The sequence below is a fragment of the Garra rufa genome, chromosome 11 (genome assembly GCF_049309525.1).
Source record: "Garra rufa chromosome 11, GarRuf1.0, whole genome shotgun sequence".
NCBI lineage: Eukaryota > Metazoa > Chordata > Actinopteri > Cypriniformes > Cyprinidae > Garra > Garra rufa.
The window spans coordinates 45,139,052-45,160,081 of NC_133371.1; the positions used below are offsets into that span (position 1 = coordinate 45,139,052).

At 30.6% G+C, this 21,030-nt stretch overlaps 1 protein-coding gene across 1 annotated transcript in view; it reads right to left on the reverse strand.

The window, feature by feature from the left end:
* The window catches only part of myo7aa (myosin VIIAa), a 69,492-nt gene that overhangs the window by 43,656 nt on the left and 4,806 nt on the right, over positions 1-21,030 (reverse strand). Inside the window, exons 4-20 of the mRNA XM_073850305.1 lie at positions 18,549-18,733; positions 17,072-17,193; positions 16,837-16,979; positions 15,438-15,551; positions 14,934-15,087; positions 14,748-14,824; positions 13,737-13,856; positions 13,508-13,650; positions 11,619-11,829; positions 11,403-11,538; positions 9,493-9,599; positions 7,166-7,303; positions 6,724-6,882; positions 4,662-4,754; positions 4,051-4,145; positions 1,086-1,170; positions 782-1,000 (exon numbers count right to left, since the gene is read on the reverse strand). Coding sequence (XP_073706406.1) covers positions 782-1,000; positions 1,086-1,170; positions 4,051-4,145; positions 4,662-4,754; positions 6,724-6,882; positions 7,166-7,303; positions 9,493-9,599; positions 11,403-11,538; positions 11,619-11,829; positions 13,508-13,650; positions 13,737-13,856; positions 14,748-14,824; positions 14,934-15,087; positions 15,438-15,551; positions 16,837-16,979; positions 17,072-17,193; positions 18,549-18,733 — 2,301 coding nt within the window. The remainder of the gene's footprint in view (positions 1-781; positions 1,001-1,085; positions 1,171-4,050; positions 4,146-4,661; positions 4,755-6,723; positions 6,883-7,165; positions 7,304-9,492; positions 9,600-11,402; positions 11,539-11,618; positions 11,830-13,507; positions 13,651-13,736; positions 13,857-14,747; positions 14,825-14,933; positions 15,088-15,437; positions 15,552-16,836; positions 16,980-17,071; positions 17,194-18,548; positions 18,734-21,030) is intronic.

Genomic DNA, 21,030 nt, shown 5'->3' on the forward strand with positions numbered 1-21,030 from the left:
TAATTATATATATATATATATATATATATATATATATATATATATATATATATAATCATATAATATGATATCATATACTGTAAAACAATTAATTTACAACAAATAGCGTTTTTATTCTGGTCAAATAAGATGATTCATTACAAAACTGTATGTTTAATATTAAAACACGGATGAAAAACATTTAAGTTGAATGATATTCCATACAAATAATAGTACAGCATTAGCCTATTATTTTGAGACGTACATATTATAATCATAGTAATATACTTCTGTAAAAATTGATTTGGATTTGTCGTTAAGTTTTCCAAATGATACAGTGAAAAGCTCTCTCAGAGATAAAGTTCATAAAGTGCGATGCAAAAGCAGAAATCACTGCCAGCTTCACGTGTGTTTGAGTTTGTGTAGAAGATAAAACTATGCAGACTTATAAGCGACATGCTTTGACTAGCTGTTGTCGTTTTTAATAATTTTTCTTACAAAAACACATTGATTAGCTACAGGAGGCTGTGTGAGGCACTTTTTATTATGAATGGATGCACTTTATTGGACTTGACCTGTTGAAGAGAAACACCCGCCTATTGCCATGATAAAGGTTGGAAGTGCCAGGACACTTTTTAATATAACTCCGACTGGATTCGGCTGAAAGGAGGAAGTCATATACATCTAGGATGGCTTGAGGATGACTAAATAATTAGCTGGTTTAAATTTTTGGCTGAACTAACCCTTTAATTTCCCTGGTTTGATGTAAGCTGTATCTGCAAATGAATCCAGTTGTTCTTACCTCTCCTTTGAGTCTCTTGTAGAGTCGTCGGGCGATCATGCCCCTCGTATAGGCCTGGATGGTGATAACGGCCCAGAGACGGTGTCGAAACGCCCGGCGCACCAGGTATCCTCTGCAGCGGCCCTGGAAAACTGTGATTCTCTGTCGTGCAATGTGGTACGACTGGTAGAGTTTGCGAGAGCGATACAACGCCTGCAGACGTGAGAAACCACCACGCATCTACAAAACAAGAAATGAGAGTTAGATACTACTGGTGAGTAGCAAAAATTGCATGTAGTTTTATTTAAGAATATACAAGACCAACCGCTCCATAGTTTTTCCGACAGTAGTAACCCCTCCATGTTTTCTGGATCAGCAAGGCTGATTTCTTCAACTTCAGGAAGTTGGATCTGTGGAAAACATGACAGTGTTTCTAATCATGTCTGACGCACATTTCAGCACAAAAACCTGCCTCTTAAGGGGAAAAAATGATTTGATTAACTGATTTTGTATGTTTGCCCACTGACAAAGAAATGATCAGTCTATAACTCTAATGCTAGGCTTATTTGAACAGTAAAAGACAGAATAACAAAAAAATCCTGAAAAACACATTTCAAAAAAGTTATAAATTGATTGCATTTTAATGAGTGAAATAAGTATTTGACCCCTTTGCAAAACATGACTCAGTATTTGGTGGAAAAACCCTTCACCAATCACAGAGGTCAGACGTTTCTTGTAGTTGGCCACCAGGTTTGCTCACATCTCAGGAGGGATTTTGTCCCACTCCTCTTTGCAGATCCTCTCTAAGTCATTTAGGTTTCGAGGCTGACATCTGGCAACTTGAACCTTCAGCTCCCTCCACAGATTTTCTTTGGGATTAAGGTCTGGAGACTGGCTAGGCCACTTCAGGATCCTAATGTGCTTCTTCTTGAGCCATTACTTTGTTGCCTTGGCCATGTGTTTTGGGTCATACCCATTCACGACCCATTTTCAATGGTTCTCACCCAAGATTTGATGGTACATGGCCCTGTCCAACGTCCCTTTGATGCAGTGCCATTGTCCTGTCAACCCCAAAGCATAATGTTTCCACCTCCATGTTTGACAGTGGGGATGGTGTTCTTGGTGTCATAGGCACTATTCCTCCTCCTCCAAACATGGCGAGTTGAGTTGATGCCAAAGAGCTTGATTTTGATCTCATCTGACCACAACACTTTCTCCCAGTTCTTCTGTAAATCATTTATATGTAGGCTATAATGGCCCTGTACATGTGCTTTCTTGAACAGGGGGACCTTGCAGGAGCTTCAGGATTTCAGTCCTTCACGGCGTAGTGTGTTACCAATTGTTTTCTTTGTGACTATGGTCCAAAGTCCCTTTAAGGCAAGTCATGTCACTCGGCAGCCATCTTTGAAACGCTACTCGGGCAGGCAAGTGCAGCTCCTATCTCTTTGAATGGGGAAACATCAAATTCTCCAAAACTGTTCACCAAGCTTACGATTAAATTTCATATTTTAAATCTCCAAAGAAATCCAACAACTGCCTCATAAATATGGTTCCTTGTGCTCCAATAGTGTTAAAAACGCTTATTTTTCCGGCTAAATAAGCCAGTGCGCATGCGCAGTACTGAGCGCACGTCTTAGAGCGCAGATTGTTTCTATAGCAACCAGGACTTCTAACAGCAGCTGCAGTGACGCGCTGACTTTACTGATCAACTATTGGCTCTTTCATTAAGAAGGCGTAGCTTCGTGGCCAAAATGAATGTTGCATTTTTCCCCATTCAAAACTATACGAGTGACAGGTCTTGGGTATTCTATAGTCTTTGCTATGGTCCCAGCTGCCTTGAGATCATTGACAAGATCCTCCTGTGTATTTCTGGGCTGATTCCTCACCGTTTTCATGATCACTGAAAGTCCACAAGGTGAGCCCCAGACCAAGGGAGACAGAGTAATTTTGTGTTTCTTCCATTTGCGAATAATCGCACCAACTGTTGTCACCTTCTCACCAAGCTGCTTGGCGATGGTCTTGTAGCTCATTCCAGCCTTGTGTAGGTCTACAATCTTGTCCCTGACATCCTTTGACAACTCTTTGGTCTTAGCCATGATGGAAAGTTTGGAATCTGATTGATTGATTGATCGCTTCTGTGGACAAATGTCTTTTATACAGCTCGTGACCTGTATAAAAGACATCTGTGAGCTAGAAATCTTGCTGATCAAATACTTATTTCACTTAATTAAATGCAAATAATTTTTTTCTGGATTTTTTTGTTTGTTGGCACATTTAAAGCAAAAAGTAAATGGATTTTCACCTAAAATGCATATATGTGACCCTGGACCACAAAACCAATCTTAAGTCGCACTAGTGTATTTGTAGCAATAGGCAACATTACATTGTATGGGTCAGAATTATTGATTTTTCTTTTATGCCAAAAATCATTTAGGATATTAAATAAAGATCATGCTACATGAAGATATTTTGTAAATTTCCTACCATAAATATATCAAAAGTTAATTTTTTGAACTTCATTAGGACAACTTTAAAGGCGATTTTCTTAATATTTAGACTTTCTTGGCTATCCTAACAAACTATACACCAATGAAAAGCTTAATTATTCAGCTTTCTGATGATGTATGCATCACAATTTCATAAAACCTGACCCTTAAGATTGGTTTTGTGGTCCAGGGCCACATATTTTTTTTCTAAATTTAATGGGATCATGCCAGAAGTCATTCATCAAATGTGACCCTGGACCACAAAACCAGTCTTAAGTCGCTGGGGTATATTTGTAGCAATAGCCAAAAATACATTGAATGGGTCAAAATTATTGATTTTTCTTTTATGCCAAAAATCATTAGGAAATTGAGTAAAGATGATGTTCCATGAAGATTTTTTGCAAAATTCCTACTATAAATATATCAAAATGTAATTTTTGATTAGTAATATGCATTGTTAAGAACTTCATTTGGGGAACTTTAAAGGTGATTTTCTCAGTATTTAGATTTTTTTGCACCCTCAGATTCCAGATTTTCAAATAGATGTATCTCGGCCAAATATTGTCCTATCCTAACAAACCATATATCAATAGAAAGCTTATTTATTGAACTTTCATATGATGCATACATCTCAGTTTTGTAAAATTTAACCTTATGACTGGTTTTGTGGTCCAGGGTCACAAATGATATCAGTGTTGTGTTTGTGTTCTTTTCTGATTTGCATAAGCAAATCAAACAACACAGAACACATAGGCAAATAAACAGTGGATCTAATTAATATTTAGCATTAGCAGTCATCCTTACCTGTCCTTGAATCCTCTGACAACTTTCTGAATGAGAATGACCTTATCAGTTATGGCTTTGTCTCTTTCAATTTCCAACAGCATGTCATGATGGTCCTGCCAAAGGTAAAAAGGGGTTTAAAGGCCATCTTAATGAACTCAAACACTCATCAGATCATTTAATAAGCCTCATATTGATCTGTATCTCTCCTGATGTCGTTATTTCCTGTCTCTGCCCTCTCTTCCTTCCTGCTGAGTGGGATTTCCTGTTTCAGAGAACTGGAAGGTATGATAAAAACCTACTGCCTGGAAAACTGGCCCTGACAGTTTAGTAATGGACAAGCTAGTTCCTGATCTTTGACCTCTGGCTGAGGGGAGCGTTTCCGGCAGCAGAAAAACAGCAGAATATTGAGGTCAATTTTGTTTAAGTTTGAATCTCTGGATGAAATCCCTTGATATGCTTTTAACAGCAATAACAATGAGCTTATTTTTCCATGACCTAAGCACAGGATCAGATTTTTTGTTTATTATTATTTTAATATCACCTTCTGTTTTTGACCGTCAACATGATTTCATAAATGATCTGATCCTGTTATCAGTGGTTGGTAGTTATATATATAATGTTTTAAATACCTTTAGGAATATCTTGGTCTTTCCCATCTGCCAGTCATCATCGCGGCCCAACACGGCTTCAGCGATACGCTGACAGGTTCCTCTCAGGTCCTCCTAAAGGAAAAAAAAATGGCCAAAATTTGTTTGTAGCAATAGCCAAAAACACATTTTATGGGTCAAAATAATCGATTTATCTTTTATGCCAAAAATCATTAGGATATTAAGTAAAGATTATGATTTCATTAATATGTTTTGCAAGTTTCATACCATAAATATATCAAAACTTGCTAAGTACTTCATTTGGACAACTTTAAAGGTGATTTTTCTCAGTATTTAGATTTTTTGCACCTTTCAGATTTTCAAGACCTAATATTGTCCTTACAAACCATACATCAATGGAAAGCTTATTTATTCAGCTTTCAGCTGATGTTTAAATCTCAATTTCATAAAATTGACCCTTATGACTGGTTTGTGGTCCCGGGTCACATTCACAAATTGTTTGGTGAATGTCAAGATAAATGTATTTATTTAATGTTTTAGTATATAAAGTATGGTTCAAAAGTGTATGGTAAAGTAATGGTTTAATATGCATTTTTTTTTTAAAGTTTTCATCTGATCAAAAATACTATAAAAACAGTAATATTGTGAAATATTATTACAATTTTCTATTCGGTTTTACATGTGATTGTTTTTTATGTAATTTATTCTTGATTTATTTTTTATATTTGAATTATTGATGAAGAAATATTAATAAAAAAAACGTACTGACCCCAAACTTTTGAAAAGTTGTGTACATATAATATTTTTGCATATATAATATTTAGACTAACATTGATATTATTATATTTATTTCGTATTATTACATATAATACAATTTTTTTTTTTTTACTTTCTGATGAGGCCATTCATATTCAATTGAGGAAAAAAAATTATAAAATAAAATAAAAATGTCATGTCTACTTGTCTACCAACAAAAAGACATTATCAGAACAAAACAATGGATATTAAGGATACAATAATGGTATTTACTTGTAGAACTGATATATTTTCTATTAAGATGCAAGTCATATAATTTCTGTCCACTTAGGAGAGCAATAAAGGTGGAAAGAGTTAAATCCATTAAAAAAGTGATATTATATTATATTATTAAAAAAATTAAAAATAGTTTTCAAAAAGTCTAAATTAAATATTTATTTATTTATTTTTTGTTTTATTTTCCGCAAGGTGAAAATCTAATCATTTAAATATTATTACATTATATTATATTATATTATATTATATTATATTATATTATATTATATTATATTATATTATATTATATTATATTAAAATAAATTAAATATTTATTTTTGTTTTATTTTCCAAATTTTGAATCTTAAATCCAATCATTTTAATATTATATTATATTATATTATATTATATTATATTATATTATATTATATTATATTATATTATATTATATTATATTATATTCACATTGTGGGTTTGGAAAAAAAACACTTGATATCAGGTAAATTCACAACATTAAAAAAAATAAACATTTACTTTCAGATAAGACCATTCTTTCTTTTATAAGAAAGCCTGTTTCCGTCACTGAATAAAAAAAATCTTGCAAATTTTTTTTCAGAATTGTGAGACATAAACTCACAATAGCGAGTTATAAAGTCAGAATTGCAGGATATAATCTCACAATTGCGAGAAATAAAGTACGGATTTTGAGATATAAACTTGTAATTCTGACTTTTTTTTCACACAATTGCAAGTTTGTATCTCGCAGTTCTGACTTTTTTTCTCAGAATTGTGACATATAAACTCACAATTGCGAGCTACAAAATCCAGTTCTGAGGAGAAAAAAAGTTTATGTACCTGTTTATTTTTAAGTTTATATTTCTGAAGAATCAAGTGACACTGAAGTAATGATGCTGAAAATACAGCTTCGATCACAGGAATAAATTTTAAAAGTCGCAATAACCTTTTTTATTTTTTATTCAGTGGCGAAAACAGGCTTCCATAGTGTTACACCATATCAGCCTTAAATGCTACAGTCATGGCAAACTTTTCATGAAAAAATTCATGAACTCACCTGTTTGTAAGCAGGTTTGACTCCAGGCATCAAAACACGGTATCTGTCCACAAACTCGACGAAAGTGTAGCGGATGGGGTATCCGGCCCGCCGAATCCGGATGGTTTCCATCATCCCAGAATAGCGGAGCTGCCGCACACACAGCTCACGATCGAAGAGCTGGACAGTGATCATATAACAAAATTAATGTACATTCATATCTAAATGTACATGCAATTCTCATTAGTTAAACTTTATTTAATTTTTGCAGTGTATAACTGATGAATAAAAGTTATTATAATGTGTTACCAAACAGCTGAGAAAATAAATACAACATTTAAAAAACAAAAATAATTTTTATACTCACAATTCTTTTGAGCTTTGAACATGTTGGCATCAGAATAACTTCACAAACTACAGTTAAGATATGGTTTAGCAGTTCAGCAATGCTGTTTTAACTCACCATGGGTTTCTTGTACTCATTGGGTTTGATGCAGCGGACGAAGAAGGGCTGACAGACGCTCAGAGTACGCATTAGCAGCTCCAGAGAGCGCTTGAACTGACTGCTTAGGGTCGGCGAACGCTTTCTGGTCTCCGCCCCCTGTTCATCAGGAAACACACACACACACAGAGGAACATGCACTTTAAAAAGAAGTCCAGGAATAGTGGTGAGCAGAGGTCAGGATTGTTTTTAGGATGAACCTGTCAAGAAACGGCTCGGTCATTTTGATTTGAAACTTTTGCTTGTTTTTCTCTGATATTATCTTGGTTTCTTTCATGCTCAAACGGGAAACGGTTTCACATCAGGAGCTGCGTTTGACAGATATATTTCTAGAAAGATGAAGGTCATATTATTTCTGTCCACTTAGGAGAACAATAAAGGTGGAAAGGGTTAAAGCCATTACAAAAGTGAAATGATTGTTTCTTGAGCAGCAAATCATTATATATTATATTATATTATATTATATTATATTATATTATATTATATTATATTATATTAAAAAATAATAATTTTTCAAGCTGTTATGTAAGTCTAAATTAAATATTTATTTATTTTTGTTTCACTTTCTGCAAGGTGAAAATCCAATAATTTCAATATTATATTACATTATATTATATTATATTATTTAACCTAAATTAAATATTTATTTTTGTTTTATTTTTTGCAATGTGAATATCTTAAGTCCAATAAAATATTTAAGCTTAAATTAAATATTTATTTTTGTTTTATTTTCCGCATGATGAAAATCTTAAGTCAAATCATGTTAATATATTATATTATATATTATATTATAATATTTAAACCTAATTGTTTTTTTTTTTCGCAAGGTGAATATCTTAAGTCCAATCATTTAAATATTATATTATATTATAAAAATAATAAAATATTTTAAATATTTATATTATATTATATTATATTATATTATATTATGTTATATTATATTTAAAAATAATAATTTTTTAAGCTGTTATGTAAGTCTAAATTAAATATAAATTTATTTTTGTTTTATTTTCTGCATAGTGAAAATCTTTAGGCTAATTCTTTAAATATATTATATTATATTATATTATATTATATTATATTATATTATATTATATTATATTATATTATATTATATTATATTATATTATATTATATTATTTAAACCTAAATTCAATATTTATTAGTTATCAAGTCCAGTCATTTAAATATTATATTATATTATAAAAATAATAAAATATTTAAACCTAAATTAAATATTTATTAATTTTTGTTCGATTTTTTCGCAAGTTGGAAATCTTCAGTCCAATCATTTAAATATTATATTATATATAAGCCTAAATTAAATATGTATTTATTTTGGTTTTATTTTCTGTATGGTGAAAATCTTAAGTCCAATCATTTAAATATTGTTTTATATTATATTATATTATTCTCTGATATTATCCTGGTTTCTTTTATGCTCAAACGGGAAACGGTTTCACATCAGGTACTGAATCTGACAGATACATTTTCTAGAAATATGCAGGTCATATTATTTTTGTCCACTTAGGAGAACAATAAAGGTGGAAAGGGTTAAAGCCATTACTAAAGTGAAATGATTGTTTCTTGAATGATTTCTGAAGGATCATGTGACACCGAAGACTGGAGTAGTAATACTGAAAATACAGCTTTGATCACAGGAATAAATTACATTTTAAATTGTATCACAATAGAAAACAGTTAATTTAAATTGTAATAATATTTCACATTTTTACTGTATTTTAGATACAATAAATGCATTGTTGGTGTGCATAACTGTGAAAGTAGAAATAGCACTCTAACATAAGGTTAGTATTGTTTATTTCACCTTAATTTATTAGTAACCAAAATAAAATAAAATAGAGATGCATCATGACAGACATAAGCACTAATACTTTTAGCAAAAACACTGAAAGCAAGTGAAGCGTATTTACTGTTAACAGCATCAGTTATGAGTTAGTTACTGTAAACTAGTAGTCCTCAACCATGGTTTTACCTTATGGAGTGAACCTGGTTTGCCAAGACTGTCACCAGACACATAACCACACAAAAACTGCCACCACATTTCTCACAAAGTCCACAGAAACAAAAAATCAAAATATTTTTTTCTAAGTGCAATGGTATATGAATATAGTAATTGTACAGTACAGTTGTCTGTATCATAGCACCATGGTATTATCTTGATAGCATATCATCATGGTATGCTCATTTGTGTGGGAGTGTTGACATGATAACCTAGAGAGCATAGTAAAGACGATAAAACCATAGTAAAGACCAAAATGTGATACCATAGCAACATCCGCCTGAAAGATCTGCTTGATGAACTTGTTTTTGGAGGAGTGGACGAGCTGAATGATGTCACCGTGAAGCGTGTCTCGATTTTTCTCCAGAAAACCTGCACAGACACACATAATCATTTACTAATGTGAATAAAAGCATTAGTAAGCACTTTAACTAAAAACAAGATCAGTGTTAAGATGCGCTAGGTGGTTTCTAGGGTGTTGCTATGTGTTTGTTTAATGTCTGAAACCATTCTGATCTCTAGATATGGCCCAAGTGTAAATTTGTGGGATTGTTCACCCGTTTTAAATTTATGCACGTGGCATATGCAATTTTTTATTTATTTTTGTTTTATTTTCTGCAAGGTGAAAATTTTAAAGCCAATTAAATTGCATTTAAAAATAATAAAATATGTAAGCCTAAGTTAAATGTTTATTTATTTTTGAAATGTTTCATTTTCCGCATGGTGAAAATCTTAAATCCAATTATATTATAATTTATTATATTATATTATATTATATTATATTATGTTATGTTATGTTATATTATTTAAAAATAATAAAATATGTAACCCTAAATTAAATATTTATTTTTGTTTTATTTTTCACAAGGTGAAAATCTTAAGTCCAGTCATTATATTATATTATATTATATTATATTATATTATATTTAAAAATAATAAAATATGTAGGCCTAAATTAAATATTTATTTTTGTTTTATTTTTCACAAGGTGAAAATCATAAGTCCAATCATTTAAATATTGTATTATAATATATTATATTATATTATATTATATTATAATATAATGAAATATTTTGTTTTATTTTTCACAAGGTGAAAATCTTAAGTCTGATCATTTAAATATTATATTATATTATGTTATATTGTTATGTTATGTTATGTTATGTTATGTTATGTTATGTTATGTTATGTTGTTATGTTTTATTATTTAAAAATAATAAAATATGTAACCCTAAATGAAATATTTATTTTTGTTTTATTTTTCACATCGTGAAAATCTTAAGTCCAGTCATTATATTATATTACATTATATTATATTTAAAAATAATAAAATATGTAGGCCTAAATTAAATATTTATTTTTGTTTTATTTTCCACAAGGTGAAAATCATAAGTCCAATCATTTAAATTTTGTATTATAATATATTATATTATATTATAATATAATGAAATATTTTGTTTTATTTTAAATTATAAATCTTAAGTCTGATCATTTAAATATTATATTATATTATATTATATTTAAAAATAATAAAATATGTAAGCCTGAATATTTCTTTATCTTTGTTTTGTTTTCCACATGGTGAAAATCTTAAGTCCAGTCATATTTATTATAAAATATTATATTTAGGCCTACATTTTAAATCTGTTTATTTGAATTGCATAATGCCCATTCACTTGGATTACACAGTTTTAACATTAATTAATAAACATAATGTAATGCATATTTTTTCAGTCACTCGGAAAATCGTGATATTCTTTATTATGAACTATTTGCATCTATTTGATTTTAAATAATCATATTTTGAAAATGCATTTATTCAAAACAATTGAATTTATTCAGTTAAATGGTATGAAGTATGGCTGAAATATGGCTAGCTGTGCAACAATATACAGTTAGTTAACTTTCTTTTAATTAACATAAGCTGGATTGATAAACCTGGTTATTGTGTATTTAAACCCATTTAGTTCATTAGTACTATTAGAGAAATCTTACCTGTTATATTTATGTATGACTGACAAATATGCTTTATTTGTTTATTTACATTAAAACTTTGTAATTAAAATGGATAAAAATGTGTATGCACTTATGCAATGCTTAAATCTTAAATTTAGGCTTTTTTGTAATACAGAAGGAATGCATTTAGAAATCATGTATTATATTAAGTATACAAACCTCTGGTCTCATAGTAAACTATTCCAGCAAAGTGCTGGATGCCAAACTGTGTTTCATACGTGTTTTTAGGTGGAATGTAGTTGGTGTTAAGTTTGTGTTGAGAGTTGAGTTTGTTCAGCATGGTCGTGTCTGTGCCCTAAAACATAAAAAATAAACCGTCAACATGAACACAGAATACAGCGTGTACTAATCTAACAAAATCAGTCTCTCTCTCACCTTGGGAAACTTGCTCTCCTCGTCGATGAGAGAGATGATGTTCATGGGCTTTATGGCGATCATGTCTAATGCATCCTGGTTATCGGTGAACTCGATGTGCTGCCAGTTTATGTTCTCAAGGTTATATTCTTCCTGCTCCAGCTTGAAAACATGTCGGACGAAGAACTGCTGCAGGTTTTCATTGGCAAAGTTGATACAAAGCTGCTCAAAGCTGAAGAAGAGATATGACAGCATGAGAATCACCAAATCTAACACTACTAGATTCATACAGTACAAAGATATTGTATTTACAATAACAGAAAATCTCTAAACACACAAGATGGGCGTCAGATTACTAAAAAATATTAATTAAATTAATATATATATAATTTTATATTTACAAATATGTTTCTAAATATAGCTGCAAGCAGCAATTAAGGGGCAAAGCACTAGGCAAGCAAGACAGCAAGCATCAGAGCAGCTTGAAGCAATTTAAGATGATTTTGGTGAAAATGAGCGAAAAATCATAATACAACCACTAGTAAAATGATTTAATGGGTTATCACTTTTGACCAATATGTGGCGCTGTTATCAAATCGATGTGGTGTGTTCAGCGTAAGGTGACAATGGCGCATTCAAAGTTTGGTGTAAATATGTAAAAGCTTTGCAGAGATACAGCCTCAGATGCAATTTTGCATCTTTCCAGCAAATTCATTGATGCGTTAAACGAAAACAATTTCATGTAGACATGAAACCTGTAACTTTTTGTTAGCATGGTCTGAAGATGATCTGAGTGAAATTTGGTGAGAATCGGACCAATAGTTTAGGTGGAGTTAAAAAAAAAGTACGTTTTCAACATTAATCAAAATTGCGGACAGGAAGTTTAGCCAATTTTGGGATAATTGTTATCAATGTTCTCGGCATGACCCAAGGAATATATTGCAATTGCTTTTATTACAATAGGCAAACTTAATCAAATGTTATTAGCATTTTTAAATGTCTTTATAACGTTTGGCCAAAAGGTTGTACTGCTCCCAAAATGTTTGAATACTGTCAGGCCATGGTGTTGAAGAGACCATGCCCTGACAGAGTTTCGTAATGATACGCCAATGCGTTTATAAAATATAGCATTTTACAATAACATTCAAAAAGGCTGACACCCAAAATGGCTGACATGGGGAAGTTGGGTACGGCATGCTCCTCAAAATCTAAAGAGACAGTTTTGTTTGACCAGACCAATCAGAAGTTATAAGCAAAAACAGGCATTTTTCATATTTCCTGACCACTAGGTGGCACTGTGCCGAAACACTGCAGGTAGCCTCAGATCATGCTTGTTATAACACACACCAAGTTTGGTCTCAACACACCAAACCGTTGTGGAGATATAGCCTCACATTCACTTTTGCATGCTCTTTATCAAATTCATTCACACGTTATTCAAGAATAGTTTGACTAATCAACTTGAATTTCTTAACTCTTTGCCAGCATGGTCTGAAGATGATCTGAGCCAATTTTGGTGAAAATCAGACAAACCGTCTAGAACAAGTTCTAAAAAGTAGGTTTTACGAACTATTAAAACTATTAGAAATTTTCTTCTAGATCTTACAGTTCAAAAGTTATTAGCATAAACATGAGTAACAATTTGGACAAGTGGTGGCGCTAGAGAGTTTGAGTTAGAGACTCCAAACTTGCTATGGTTAATGTTGAAGCTGTCCTCTATCTGTGTGCCAAATTTCACAACTTTCCCGCAAGCGTTTTTATGGGTGGTCATACACTCAAGAGTGGAAGAAACAGAAGAAGGGGAATAAGAATGTTAATGGATACAATAGGTGCCTCCGCACCTTCTGTGCTATAATAATAATATAATAATAATAATATAAAGTGTTTTTAGGATTGTGTGTATTTTCTACCTGTTAACATTGAAGTTCTCAAAGCCGAATATATCGAGCAGGCCGATGCATCTCCGCACCACTTTGAGCTCCATTGACGGAGGCTTATAAATGGCTGCATTGATTTTCTCAACAATCCACACAAACAAGCGTCCATAAATGCCCTATGAGACACACAGCTAGTTAGACAAGGTTACCAAACTGAATGAACTAGATTAGGCGTGTAGATGCAAGTTGGAAATGGTTTTACCTTAACAAAAGCATCTCGCACGTCCAGCGCCTGCTCGATACTGAGAGGAGTGGAAACCGTCTCTCCACGGGTTATTATGGTTCGGCTGGTCAAGCAGTTCATCAGGTCCTTCAAGTCCACCTATGAAAACAGGACCAATTCAATGTTATTAAACAAACATCTGCCATAAAGATCATAAAACAACACAATTTCACACAGTATTGCAAAATATCCCAATAATATAGAAATCTTTTTCCTTATACAGCAATTCTTTGTTTTAAATATTCATACATGTTTGTGAAAAAATAAAGACTTTTTTGTTTCAAAACTTTTAGTGAAGAAAATCAAATAAAGTTTCTCCATTTTTAAATATTCATACTTTTTTGTGGAAAATGTTAAAGTTAAATAACTCCTCTTTAAATCAAATATATATATATATATATATATATATATATATAATTTCTGTTTTAAATATTCATACATTCAAATAAAAGTCAAATAAAAGTTCTCTATTTCAAATACGTTTTTGTGGGAAAAAAATAAAATAAAATTTCTGTTTAAAAAAACTAATTTCAAATATCCATACATTTTTATGGAAAACTTAAAATAAGATTTCTCTATTTAAATTATATTTATACTCTCCTCTAATTTAAATATTCATACTTTTTTCTTTTTGGTGTAAAAAAACAAATAAAAATGTTCTGTTTCAAATATTCATAAATTTGTTGTGTGGAAAAACTTAAATAATGTTTCTGTTTCAAATATGCATATGTTTTTGTAGAAAAGTGAAATAAAACTTATCTACTTCAAATATTCACACTTTTTTGTGGGAAAACATTAAACACAGTTTCTCTGTTTCGAGAGACGCTAGTAGTAAGCTAAAATATATTCACATTAACATTTAAATGTACAATACATAACAGACTAGATTCTAAAATTTAAAATATTTACACATTAATTGTATGCTAAAATGCATTTAAATCTCCATAAGATCAGCCATGTCCTTTATAACGTTGTGATTTGGCATCATACCTCTAATAAAACAGCAGCAGTGTTGAGATCTGAGCATCGCACAACCTCACAGGCATCCAAATTATCATACGTGCGAGCTGAGGAGAAAGCATATAACACCAAAAATGACTAAATACACACTTTCGGCACTACTAAAGACAAACTGACAAAAGTCTGTTTTAATACAATAATGTCCAGTAAACTCACCCTCATAGTTCAGGTTACCCATGTGCAGAATAGCAGCTAGTAGCTTGGAAATCTCCCAGTTCTCCTTGTCTGTGAACATGAGGACCTTCATGGCTGAACGGATGTTTGAATATTCCTTCTGATCATCTCGACCGTCACAAACAGTGCAGTTTCCCTGTGTTTACACAGCAAAGACATGCCAGGTCAAGGCAAGGGCAGTAATAGGTTAGTGTATTTTGAAGACTCCAGCCTGCTATTAAAGCTTGTCTCTGTATGTCTGTTGTACATTGATTTCTTTTAAGATTTATTTTTTGGCATTTTTGCCTTTATTATGATAGGACAGATCAGGCAGGACAGGAAGCGAAGTGGGAGAGAGATCGGGAAAGGTCCTCGATTCTGGATTCGAACACGGGACACTCGGAGCGCTGCCCACAAGGCTATCGGCGCCAACATGTCTGTTGTACATTGTTTAAAATGTATACTGCACTGCATTGAAGAACAACATTAAAGATCACCATCACTCACAATAGTAAGGTAGGTGTAGTCTGTGGCTTTACCCAAGCCAAGTTTCTTCTTCTGGTCGGGCGTCATTCCTTTCAACATACAGTAGAAAATGTGGTAGTTTCTCTCATCACGTGCCTGAAAGAGTAGAGGAAAAGATGCTAATTAAAAATCTTTAAAAAATAAAAATAATAAATTTCACGAATGTTGCAGTTTAATTTTGTTTTTATTGTAGAAAATCATATTTATCAAGACTAAATTGATCAAAAGCAGCAGTAAAAGCATTTAGAATCACACCAAAGTTTTTGAACAGTAAAATTGTAATGTTTTAAGCCCGCATTTATCTGATGCATAATACAGCAAAGGCAGTAATATTGCGAAATATTTTTACTATTTAAAATAACTGCTTTCTATTTGAATATATTTTAAAATGTAATTTATTTCTGTGATCAAAGCTGAATTTTCAGCATCATTACTCCAGTCTTCAGTGTCACATGATTCTTCAGAAATCAATCCAATTTGCTGATTTGCTGTTCATTTATTATGATTATTATTATTATCAATATTTAAAATAGTTAAGTTTCTTTGATGAATAGGAAGATCCAAAGATCAGCATTTATCTGAAATTGAAAGCTTTTGTAACATTATACACTATGGCATTAAAAAATGCAATACTATTTTTTTAAGAAAGAAATTTTAGAAATTAATAGTTTTATTTAGCAAGGATGCTTTAATTTGATCAAAAGTGATGATACAGACATAATGTTACAAAAGAAAAAAATAATAATGTAATATAATGTTATTTGAGCAGCAAATCAGACTATTAGAATGATTTCTGAAGGATCATATGACTGGAGCAATGATGCTATAAATTCAGCTTTGAAATCACAGGAATAAATTACATTTTAATACATATTTAAATAGAAAACAGTTATTTAAAATACAAAATATAAATACAAAAAAAATTCAGAATTTGCTGTACAATATTTGGATAAATAAATGCAGGCTTGGTGGGCAGAAGAGACTTTCAAAAACTTCTGACTGGGAGTGTATTTCAAATAAATTATATTAAAAGAATCCTGAACAAAACTGCATCAGTTTCCACAAAATAAAAATAAAAATTCAACATTGATAAAAATCTGAAATGTTTTTGAGCAGCAAATCAGCATATTAGAATGATTTCTAAAGGATCAGGTGTCACTGAAGACTGGAGTAATGATGCTGAAAATTCAGCTTTGACTCGCAGGAATAAATTATATTTTATAATATATTCACACAGAAAACAGTTATTTTAAATTGCAATAACATTTCACATTTTTACAGTTTTTGCTGTTTAAATAAATGCAGCCTTAAATAATATATCTTACCGACCCAAAACTTCTGATTAAGACTTAAAAGAATTGTGATTCAGATTAGTTGATACCTGTCGACACACTCTGGATTTCTCCAGAAGGTACTGCTCGATCTTTGCTCCCTCTATGGCTCCTCTTTTGTTGAAGTGGATGTCGATGTACTTCCCAAAGCGGCTGGAGTTGTCGTTACGGATGGTTTTAGCATTCCCAAAGGCTGTTGGGTAAAGTCATCATTAATCAGAGTGTAAGACACTTGTTTTTCATAGAGATGTGTTTCCAGAGCTCAAACCCTCTCAGTTCTCATACCTTCCAGGATGGGATTGGCCTCCAGCACCTGCTGCTCAATCCAAGAGTGCTGCCCGCTGATAGCAGCCAAGAATTGCAGAATCAGTTTGGTACTTTCTGTTTTTCCTGCTCCAGACTCACCGCTGATGGGACAAATAAACACACATAAACATAAAAAGGTAAATAAAAAAAATAAAAAAAATAAAAATAAAACATTGTAGAACAGGGACAATCCTGCTGGGACATCCAGGAAATCTTTCATAAATTATTAGGGTTTTTTTGGCGGTCCAGAACCCCAAGCCTTCCTTTATCCTAACCTTTGTAATTTTAAAGCTAATGTTAACTTTGACCTCACTTTTACTAGTTGAAAGTTCAGGAATATTTTTTGATGGTGCCGGTGCTATTTTAGAATTACTATTATAGTAACTTAAATATTTTAATATTTTCCATTTACATTTTTACATTTTAGTTTAAGTCATTTTTGTCACAGTATGTGGTTTTGTGATTTTCTTTGTTTTTTACTTTAATTTATTTCAGTCATTTTAGTAATTTTCATAACTCAGTAATTATTTTCACCTCAAACATATTTTATTTAGTTTCTAACTTTAATTTCATTAAGCAATTAATTTTTTCCCATCAGATATTTCATTTAATATTTCATTGTGAGAAAAAAAATGATTCTCTAACACTAGCAATCTCTATTCTTTTTTCTACTCTATCTACTTATTTTATTTTAATTTATTAAAAAAAATGTGGTTCATTAACACAAGAAATTTCAAGAAATTGAAAAAAATCTAACTTAGTCCTAAACACTATCTACTTTTTTTATTATAAAAATACAATAACTTGACCCTGTAACACTAACTCTCTCTACTGTATTTCTATTGTATCTACTAGTTTTCTTTTATTAATTTGTGTAATATTATTCTATTTCTATTCTATCTAAAATATATACACTACCAGTCAAAACTTTTGACACACTTGACAATTTTTTTTTTTTTGTCAAATATTAATAAAAAAAAAACAATACAGTATATTTTATTTTATTTTATTTTCAAAAACAAATTGTGCCAAGGAATGACTTTCCGTTTGTTTTTAAGAAAAACTGAAGTTAAGAATTTTTTCCCATTCTTAAAAACAAACTGAGAACCATTCCTTGAGACAATTTGTATTATAAAAAAAAAAAAAAAAAAAATTAATTGTCCAGTGTGTGTCCAAACTTTTGACTGGTAGTGTATATATATATATATATATATATACATACACACACACACACACACACACACACACACACAAATTTGTTATTGTTATTTTATATATATATATTAACCACACTAGCTCACTATGTGCACTTTGGCAGAAGCTGAAAAGAACATCTTCTGGAGTTTGAACCTGTAACCTTTAGATATCCAGTCCAGATCCTAAATAATAGATAGCCAGACATATGTCGTCCCATCCAGCGCTCACACTAAACACTGCTAACAGACAGTTTCCACACCTTATAATACAGCACTGGTCTTTGTTGTTGCGTTGCATGTTGAAGTAGCAGTTGTCAGCGATGGCGAAGATGTGTGGAGGCATTTCTCCAATCTTCTTGTTGGTGTAAAGGCGAATCTGGTCTGCTGTATAGATGGGAAGCAGCTGATATGGGTTCACAGCCACTAAGATGGACCCAGTGTACGTCTATGAAGAATACAGAAATAAAGCTGACTAGAGGAACTTTTATTGTGTTGACTTATGCAACATTGACGTTTCAGAGCATGCAGATATTAACATTCACGTTACAACACATTACAGACATCTATATTGGTTACAAGACACAGCAAGTGAAGATGACATGTGAGGAGATGCATAGGTGTCTTGCTTTTCGAGGGTGCTGTTACAGTGGGATGTATCAGTGTCCCGTTACCGCAGACCTCACGGCCATGTTGAAACGGAGCACCGTAATGAAAGCACAATCGTTCAGAGTGAGGCAATGAACAGCGAGCAGCCATGCGCAGGAGTACTTACCCGACCACCACAGTTAGTCTTTATACAGACAAAAACAGAGGTGAGAGAATATAACCAGAGCAGATAAATGAGGACAGTTATTAAAGATACAAACAGGGCAGATAAAGCTCGTGATGACGTAAATCATTGTAATTCACAATTAATTCATTTTTTATTTATTTATTTATTTATTATTATTATAAAACAGTAATATTTATTTATTTAGACTTCTGCATTCATTTAAATATTCATAAACGGAATTTAGAATTTTAAAATCTTAAAAATAATTATTTTATTAATTTTTTTTATATTATTATTAATGGTTTAATTTTTATTTTATTTTTGAATTAAATTTTTTAATATTAAATTTTTTTATTTTATTTTTGTTATTATTATTATTATTATTAATTATTATCATTTTAAATAATACAATTAATTAAATAAGTACTAAATAAGTACTTTATTCAGGTCAACTACTTTGTTTAGGTACTCAATATATATATAATATATATATATATATATATATATATATATATATATTTTAAAATGTAAAATTTAAAAAGTATAATATAAAGTATAATAATATAAAGTATAATAATGATATTATTAATACTCAAAATAATGATAATTTTTAAAGATATAATATATATTATATCTTTAAAAATTATCAATTATTTTGAGTATTAATAATATCATTATTATACTTTATATTATTATACTTTAATATAAAGTATAATAATATAAAGTATAATAATGATATTATTAATACTCAAAATAATGATAATTTTTAAAGATATAATATATATTATATCTTTAAAAATTATCATTATTTTGAGTATTAATAATATCATTATTATACTTTATATTATTATACTTTATATTATACTTTTTAAATTTTACATTTTAAAATAATTTAAAATAATTATTTTATTCATTATTTTTTATATTATTCTGAATGTTTTTAAATAAATTGTTCTTATTTTTTATATTGTTATTATTATTATTATCATCATTTTAAATAAGAAAATTAATAAAATAAGTATTTTATTCAGGTCCCCTAATTTGTTTAGCTACACACACACACACATATATATATATAAAAACATATATATATACATACATATATATATATTTTTTTTTTTTACATTAGCAATTGTTATTATTTAATAAATAAATATATATATAGTAGTCAACATTCAAAGTGGATCAAAAAAAAGTTATATATATATATATATATATATATATATATATATATATATATATATATATGTACAGAGGTGTAAAAAGTACTCTAAAAGTTTTACTCAAGTGAAAGTACAGATACTCAGTGAAAATTTTACGCAATTAAAAGTAAAAGTATCTGGCCAAAAACATACTTGAGTACAAGTAAAAAAGTACAACTTTAAATTATACTCAAGTATTGAAAAAGTAAAAGTACTTTTTTTTCGTATGATTAAAGGGAGAGAATGAAACAAAATGCAATGGCACAGGTTAAACACGTATATCTAGTGCAAGAACAACAATTAAAATGAAGCACATCTGGGAAAAAAAAAAAATACAAGAAAAGGAACTAAAAGGAAACTCCATCCTTTCCACCCTCATGCCATCCCATATGACTTTCATTTATCAGATGAACACAAACTAAGTCTTTTAGAAAATCATTTCTTAACACAAGTGTTAATGAATCAGGGTCTTCTTAAGTGAAACGAAGAAGAATACAGATACCAATATTTTAATCTTGACCGTCGTGTTCACTTTGTGTGGTTTCTGAAGTGCTCCTTTCCCCTTGCATTATATGGACTAAAAATCTTTGCATGTGTTCATCTAAAGAAAGAAAGTCATATACATCTGGGATGACAGAGGTTCAGTAAATAGTGGGAGAAATTTCATTTTTAGGTAAACTATCCCTTTGAAGAGCAAGATGTGATGAAGAGGCTAGAAACATATTTCAGACAGAATACAAAAATGTGTTGAATTAATGAGGAGAGTCA